The sequence below is a fragment of the Austrofundulus limnaeus genome, unplaced genomic scaffold, assembly GCF_001266775.1.
Source record: "Austrofundulus limnaeus strain Quisiro unplaced genomic scaffold, Austrofundulus_limnaeus-1.0 Scaffold117, whole genome shotgun sequence".
Lineage (NCBI taxonomy): Eukaryota > Metazoa > Chordata > Actinopteri > Cyprinodontiformes > Rivulidae > Austrofundulus > Austrofundulus limnaeus.
In genome coordinates this window covers 1,367,038-1,375,239 of record NW_013952519.1, presented here as the reverse complement: position 1 = coordinate 1,375,239, position 8,202 = coordinate 1,367,038, and the positions used below count along the sequence as shown (strand labels likewise).

Here is an 8,202-nt window from a genome sequence, read left to right as displayed (position 1 = left end):
GTGCATATATATATATAATTATTATTAGGGGTGCAACAATACAGAAAATTCACGGTTCGGTTAGATACTTTAGTCTCACGGTTCGATATTTTTTCAATACAAAAAAGCAAAATTTCCATGCCCCTTTTGAACTTGTAATTTATTCAAATCAAGTAAGAACATTTGTTTAACCTCAAAAGTACAGTTTTTAATTTAAACGTTGCTGAAATACTTGTAAATGCAGCCTAGGTGGAGTAGTCGAACGCAGATCCACTGATCCTTCAACACAGAGCATCTTCAGAAGACAAGCTGATAAAATAAATATTAAATAAATCTGTATTGTTCAATATATGTTGTGTATTGAACCTAAAGCTCTGTACTGAACGGTTCGATATGGGTACATGTATTGTTGCACCCCTAAAAAATAAATAAATAAACAAAATAAATAAATAAATAGTGCAATTTTTGTATTTTTTTATTTATTACTACCTTTATATATTTCTGCTTTTATTTTAATTATGTCAGTTTCAGTCTTCCATAAAAAAAAACAAGTATTAGCTCAGCAGTTAAAACTCAGAATGTTTTTTGTTTCTTGTTGTTTTGTCAAATGGTTATTGTTGACGTTGTCGCCACCTACTGGCTCGGCATAATTGTAAGAATTTCTGCATACTCGTCTGGATTTTTTTAAATATATTTCTATACAAACAGATAAAAATCAGCTCTAAAAATGATTTGTAGTAGTGCAATCTAGGAACTATAGTTGTACAGCAGCTACTGTGAATATTGAGAAGCAGAACTTCCTCAGATGATTTGGATTTCAAGTAATTTTATTGAACTGATTTTGAAAGAAGCTGTATTTCAAACAGAATGTGACATGTTTCTGTTCAAACTCCACCTCATTTTATGTTAGATTTTAAGTTTTATTAGCCTTTTTGTATCAGCTGTTTTTTGATTATTTATCAGTCGAGTGAATCAAATCTGCCACTAAAAAACAACGCGGAGTCAGAGACTGTCGTGTTCATTGCTGCAGTGAAAAGATTAAATTATTTCTCAACTGAATATACTGCATGGCTAGAATATTTAATGCAAATACTGTTTACGAGACAATATTTAACTGTATTTTAGTGTCCGACCGGCACGAGCGTGCAGCAGGGCGTGAGAAACAGACTCATTTCCGTTTCACCTCCTCCTGCTGGGAGCGGCGCCCGCTCGGCCGCAGGACATGGGAGCGTATTTATTAGTCATAGCACATTTTTCATTTAAAAACACGACGGTCCCGATGCCAGTTCCTCGTTGCTCATCGGGTCAACTGATGCCAGTTCTGCTCTGCGGAGCAGGAAGATTCCTGACACTTGAAGTATGGCTGAAACGTATTCAGATGTGTTCACGTATGTCTCATTTTAAACTGTCATGTACTGTGTTTTTGTATAACTGATACCTCTTTGTACAAAAAACCAAAAATAACAAAAACGGAAGTATGGAGATTGCGTACTGTTCATGTTAACTGAAAACCTAAAAGTACTGACGTGTATTTTAATTAAACAGTTCAAGTGAAGGAACTTGCTCTTGTTTTTATTTTTATTTTATTCTTTTACTTACAGCAGGTCTGAGTTTAGAAAGAAATGTGCAGAAGATTCAGCCCTTATTTTACAAATTGTAGCAGAATTTTAAGCTTTCCAAAAAAAAAAGGATTACTCACAGCTGATGTTTGCAATTAATGCAACTTTTTTTAGTCTTGAATGCTACATAAAACCATCAGGAATTAAACTACAATCCCCATTTTGAAAAAGTTTGGGTTTTGTAAAAAAAATTAAATAAAATATAATTTCATGATCTTCAAATCCCACAAACCCTAATTTTATTCACAATGGAACAAAGCGAATGTATCAAATGTTTAAACTGTCCTATCAGCCTCTCTGATGGTATGAGGGTGCATTAGGGCCTCTGGCTCATGGAGAAACACCATGAAGACAAGAGTGGGGAAAGATTTTTCTCCAAAAACTGCTCTCCTCACGACCAGATGTTTTGGCAAAATAAGAGGGAAACGTGAGTCTGGAACAACGTTTTGAGATTTGTTGCTGCCATCAAATTCAGATTTTTTTTTAAACGGTAAAAATGTCTTTGTTTCAAATTTTAACATTTACTGTGTTTCATTGTAAATCAAACATGAGTTTCAGATTTGCAAATACATTTTACATAAAGTTGCATCTTTTTTTGGTGCACATGGATTTAAACATTTAACTTTAAGAAATAGAAGTATTTGTTATGAATTTTATGAATTCAAAAGACCTCAACATCCTCCTAGATCGGCTTTTTTTATGTTAATAAATCAACTTGCTTTAATTTCTATCTGATGTGACATCTTTGGCACTGATCAACTTCCACACAGCAGCTGAAACATGAAGTTCAGCGGCAGCAGCTGACGCCTCCTGCTGGTCAGCAAGATATCATCACATTTATGACGCTTAAAACACTAAAAACACAATGAAAAAATAAGATGCAGCAGTCCCAGTCTTTTCCAAACTAAACAAAAAAATTTAAAACTTGGGTTTGAAAAATTAACTGGATCATAAAATTTTTTCTGAGCTGAGAATGTCAGGATTTATACTCATTATTTACCTTCCAAAACAGTTTGTGTCCAAAACTAAAATAAAATAAAGAATAAAAAGATGACAAAATAAATTTAGAAATGCAACACGTTATATATTCTAATGGTTCTAACTGGGCCACCTGTGTAACAACTACAAAAACAGCTTCAGCTGTACATTAGTCATGTTTCTGCTGCAACTTGTCAAATAAATTAAAAACAACACAGCTTCCACCACAAATGTGTCAGAAATCCTCAAATCTGACTTGTAAAGCAAAAAAGTGAAAATCTTAGGAACATTGAGCAGCAGAATATTTTACATTTAGTGATTTTGTGTGACGACTAAATACTCTGTGACCTGTGTGCTCATAAAGCTTTGAGATGTGTTTCTGATATTTTCTGACAGTGGAGCTCCACAAGCACAGACAGATATTATTTAATACATCCTGTCTGCAGTCCAGTGCAAACAAACAGAACATGTGTTAAACCTTGTAATTAGAGCTCAGAGTGAAAGATTTTTGTTTTACTTTGATTTACATACAACTTGGTAGCAACTCAACTAGCTAATTGGCTTAAAGAAGATTAAATAAATTGATCACAGCTTGTTCAGTTTAAGTCTGACAGAAACATGTTTTCCTCTAGCTTGAGTCGGTCCTGATGCTGCTGCTGCATCGTGAGTCGGTCCTGGTGCTGCAGCAGCATCGTGAGTCAGTCCTGGTGCTGCAGCAGCATCGTGAGTCAGNGTCCTGATGCTGCTGCTGCATCGTGAGTCGGTCCTGGTGCTGCAGCAGCATCGTGAGTCAGTCCTGGTGCTGCAGCAGCATCGTGAGTCAGTCCTGATGCTGCTGCTGCATCGTGAGTCGGTCCTGATGCTGTATCGTGAGTCGGTCCTGATGCTGCTGCTGCATCGTGAGTCGGTCCTGATGCTGCATCGTGAGTCGGTCCTGGTGCTGCAGCAGCATCGTGAGTCAGTCCTGATGCTGCAGCAGCATCGTGAGTCGGTCCTGATGCTGCAGCAGCATCGTGAGTCGGTCCTGATGCTGCTGCTGCNGCATCGTGAGTCGGTCCTGATGCTGCTGCTGCATCGTGAGTCGGTCCTGATGCAGCAGCATTGTGAATCGGTCCTGATGCTGCTGCATCGTGAGTCGGTCCTGATGCAGCAGCATCATGAGTCGGTCCTGATGCAGCAGCATCGTGAGTCGGTCCTGATGCTGCTGCTGCATCACGACCAATGCTACAGCATCTGCCTCAGGTCCCAGTGGGTTTTCAGACAGCAGCAGCTAGACGTCAGTGCTGTAGCTCTGAGTCGTCTCCTTCACGGCGTAGGAGCGGAGCAGCTTCTGGTAGAAGTTTGCCAGGTCCTCGGGCAGCTCCAGGTCCTGCTGCTGCACAGTCCTGTAGCTGATCCTGCGCCCGCCGTTGCACAGTCTCTCTGGGTGCTGCAGGTAGAAGGGCACAGAGCAGCGAGCACAGGATGGGCAGAAGGCGTGTGCACGCTGGCACCTGCGTGGAGGAGGTGGGGAGTAGCTGGCGGGTCCGTTGGCCTCCGTCAGAAAGGTGGGGGGGTAGGTCTCGGGCTCGTCGCTGTACTGCTCCGGCGTTGGAGGTGTAGAAGGAGCGCACAGAGCCAGGGGGCGAGAGGGAGACATGGTGTCAAGTTCTGGTTCCTCCTCTTCCCCCTTTTCAGACTCCTCCTGCTTACAGCAGTAATACTGCAGCCAGAAAACAAAGAGTCACACTGTTTGTTTTAAAAATCCTGACATGAAACCAACCACATGTGTAACTCAGACATTTTTACAGATACTGGACTAAAATCTGGTGTGGTAGTATAAGGGTCGTGTCCAACACATTGTCTAACCTCTGACAGATCCACTGAGATCTTTCCTTAAAGGGATCCCTGATTAGTTGTAAGTTTAGACTTTATTTGATAAATATTTATTTTAACTGTAAATAAAGACTAAAAATACTGTAGGCTGTTTAGTTTTGCAAATTTTTAAAAATATATTTTAACACGGACGGAGCCATTTTATTTACACACAAAGCATTCTAGGTAAATGATGACGTGGATAGCGTTGACAGAGAGGAGAAGGTAGAAATGGCTCAGCCTGTAACTGAAATGGAGTACTTCAGTTTAGCCTGTTAGTCTTTGCGCTAGCGCCCATGCTATTTTGCCTAATATGTATTAGCTCAACAAGCTAAACTGAGGTCCTCCATCCATATTTTCAGTTGAAGCTGAGTCATTTTTGTGTTCCCCTCTCTGTCATGTGGATGGAGGACCTCAGTGATGAGAGGAGAATGTGTAGCGCCGAGCTAATACATTTATATGGTGATARCATYKGKGCTAATGCTAAAGCTAACCGGCTAAGCTGAGGTTCTTCTTCCATGAAGCAGCTCTGTTGTCCTCCATCCATACATATTTTCAGTTCCAGGCTGAGTCATTTCTACCTTCTCCTCTCTGTCAACGCTCTCTGGTTTCATTTAAAAGAGTCGATCATCAGATATTGTCCAAGATTAACCTTCAGGGTGGATATAGCTCGCTAGCAGCCTCGCACCGAGGACCTATCCACGTCATCATTTACCCAGAATGCTTTGTGTGTAAATAAAATGGCTCTGTCCGTTAAAATATATTTTGAAACTTTTAGTTTAAAAATGATAAAAAATTAATCAGCCAACAGTATTTTTACAGTCTTTATTTTACAGTAAAAATAAATGATTATCAAATAAAGTCTAATGTTATAATGGATCCCTTCAAAATATTGGCTTTAACTTTCTGAGTCAACACTGTCTGTTAGCAAATTATCTCAAATCATTTGACATTTTACTAAACAGATCTACAACTAATTTACTTTTGAAGTCAGCTTGATTCAAAATGGTTGTCACAGATAACTGACCTTAGCAAACACAAAAACCACTGTAAACCTGTAAATAATACAAATATTAAGCTAAAGTTTGATGTGTGAGCAGCTGAAAGTCTCACCCATCACTGTGTGTGGCAACAAATCAATCATTTTCCACAATATCAGTAACCGCCCAAAATGTTGCACTTAATTACAAAAGTGTCTGTGATGATTTTTAAATGACAATGATTTTTTTAAATTTTTTTGGTTTAAAACATTTTTTGAAGAAGTCGTACCTGTAACCTACATAAACACAACACGGCTACGATGGTCAGTAAAATGACTGTAGCCAGAATTCCTCCTGCAATGACCACTGTCCCGGCTGACATTCGAAATCCTCCCCATCAACCACCTGCAGCGAGGAGGAGGAGGAGGAGAAAAGAACAGATGAAAGGAGGATGATGAAGACAGGAAGGTCAAACAAACAAAAGGGAGAAAAGATTAATGAGGAACATTATGATCAGTGAAAAGAATAATGTGATGAAAAAAATGACAAGAAGATAAAGAAACAAATATCAGAGGAGCCAAGAGAAGGAAAGATAAAACAGAGGCAGTGGAAGTAAAGAGAATATTTTAATGATAATAACCAAGAATAACATGAACTTTAGTTTATTCTGGTTCTTTCAGGTGAAATAATATTTGACAGGAATTCTGAACAAATTGACTTTTTCCACAAACTGATTAAATGATGGAGAGGTTAGAGTTTAGTCAGAGTGAAGGAAACATATTTCCACCATACTTGTAGGTCAATGACGCAACCAGTTTATTCTTAAAAAGGCTATTAATCTGAGGGATTAGCCCCTGATTCTCCACTCATGATTAATGAAAAAACAATCAATTTAAAGTGAAATAAATCTTTTCTGATCAACAGAAACACTTTCTCCGACTCCATAAAGCTTCACTTTGGTAAAAGTTAATTATATTTACTTAACTTCACTGATTTATCTTTTACTAATCCACCACATCTTCAGATTATCTGACAATGACCTGTTCATTTTAGAGATGTAATGATTGGAATCTGCAGGACTGAGCTCATTCATATCTTTTCAATTTGATCACATTTTCACTCAAACAGAACTGAAAATTCCACAATAATCAAGCCACCGTGATGCTGTTTGACACAAAAATCTTTATAATTAATTCCCAAATTAAACATTTTAAACAACTAGTTGAAAAAAAATCACTGAAACAAACTGATGACTGACAGAAAATAAAAACTAGTTTTTTTTTCAAAGAACAAATAAAAAATTATTTGAAAAGTTGTTTGAGGTCAATTTTTTGTCTTAATTTAAACATCTGATGCTTAATTGTGTTTTTCTTTGTGGGATTTTTCCTGCCAGACTTTCCTTTTATCTCGTGATTTACGCGCGTAAATGAACTTTTTTTTTTGCGCACTTTGGGCACTTTTACGCACAAAAATCGCGCCATGGTGCCCCTCGCTACATTTACACCCATATTCCTCTGTTCTGAACAGAATCAGAGCCGTGGAGACACAAACTGGTCCTTTTACCTCCACCTCAGTTCCTGGATGGTTTCATTGCTCCACCCGCAGCACCTCGGGGCGCACCGGTCCGCGCTGCAGGAGGTTCGGGTTTCAGCTGGAAGGAGGAGGAACCGAACATGCAAGTTCCCTCTGAAGGATCCTGCTTCATCCACATTTAAAGCCAAAAGAACCACAAGTTCCTGGGAAGTGATTTAAAAAAATCTAATCACACAAAGAATCAGTCTTTAGCTCCAAAGATGGAGGAAAAACACGGAGACGCGTCAACCTTTCCTCTCACATCATCACGGTTTCCCTCCGACAAAAGATTCAGAATTCAGCTCCAGAACAGGTTCATCAACACAAACAAGTTCAGCTAAAAAACGAGGAAAAACTCCAAATCTCTCAGTTCCAATCAGAAGCAGCTGAAAGCAGCACGAGCTCAGGTCCGTGCGCGCGCGCGCGTGTGTATGTGTGTGTGTTCCGGTCTCATGTCTGTGATGCAGCGCGTTTATTTCTGATACTGAGGACAGAAAATGCGTCACAAAAAAAATAAAAAAAAACTCAGAGGATCCATCCGAGAAAAAATACCGTTTTATAAACATCTGTAAAACCTGAAGAAAAACATCTGCCTTCTTTATTCTCCAGATAATTGACAACCCGTTCAAAACTAGAAAAATGAGTTTCAAATTCAACTGATTTTAAGGTTCTTGACTTTAAATCCACGGAAAAGACTTGAAAACTGAAAAAAAAAAGGTTTTACATGTTAGAAAGGCAGCTTGTGGATGAAGGCGAGTTGCTTTAAACAGGAAACAGAAACAAAACCCAGTGAAGAGTGGGAAGCTTTTTTACTGGGAGGTGTTTTAGGAGCAGGTGAATGACCGACAGGTGAAACAGAAGGTTCACTGATCCAAAACATTCTGATTAAATTAGGCTCAAACAGCAAAAACATCAAATCAAAATAAAACTTTGTCTTCCTCAATGTATTTTATTTCCCTGTGATCTGCAGGAAGATTTCTGTTCATTAAATATATTAAATGTATCAATTTTATGTTTAGTTTGATGTAACTCTCACACCCCTGAACACAATAAAATTAATAAAATGGCAAAAGAGTCAAAATAGTCAGCTGCCTAAAAATTTGTTTGCTGCAAATAATGAGAAGAAACATAAAAAAGTAAACTATTAGTTTCTTCTATGTTAATCTCAAATGATCAACAAAAACAAATTATAATTCCTCAATCTGATTTGTCCTCTAATT

General features: G+C 38.5%; 1 protein-coding gene across 1 annotated transcript; it reads right to left on the bottom strand.

The window, feature by feature from the left end:
- Positions 1–3,315: 3,315 nt before the first annotated feature.
- Positions 3,316–7,400, bottom strand: fam163b (family with sequence similarity 163 member B). The gene is made up of 3 exons (XM_014014637.1): positions 6,974–7,400; positions 5,700–5,815; positions 3,316–4,278 (listed from the first exon to the last, which is right to left on the bottom strand). The coding sequence occupies exons 2-3, from the start codon at positions 5,790–5,792 to the stop codon at positions 3,847–3,849; spliced, it is 525 nt and encodes a 174-aa protein (XP_013870091.1). The 5' UTR covers positions 5,793–5,815; positions 6,974–7,400; the 3' UTR covers positions 3,316–3,846.
- Between the last annotated feature and the right edge of the window lie 802 nt (positions 7,401–8,202).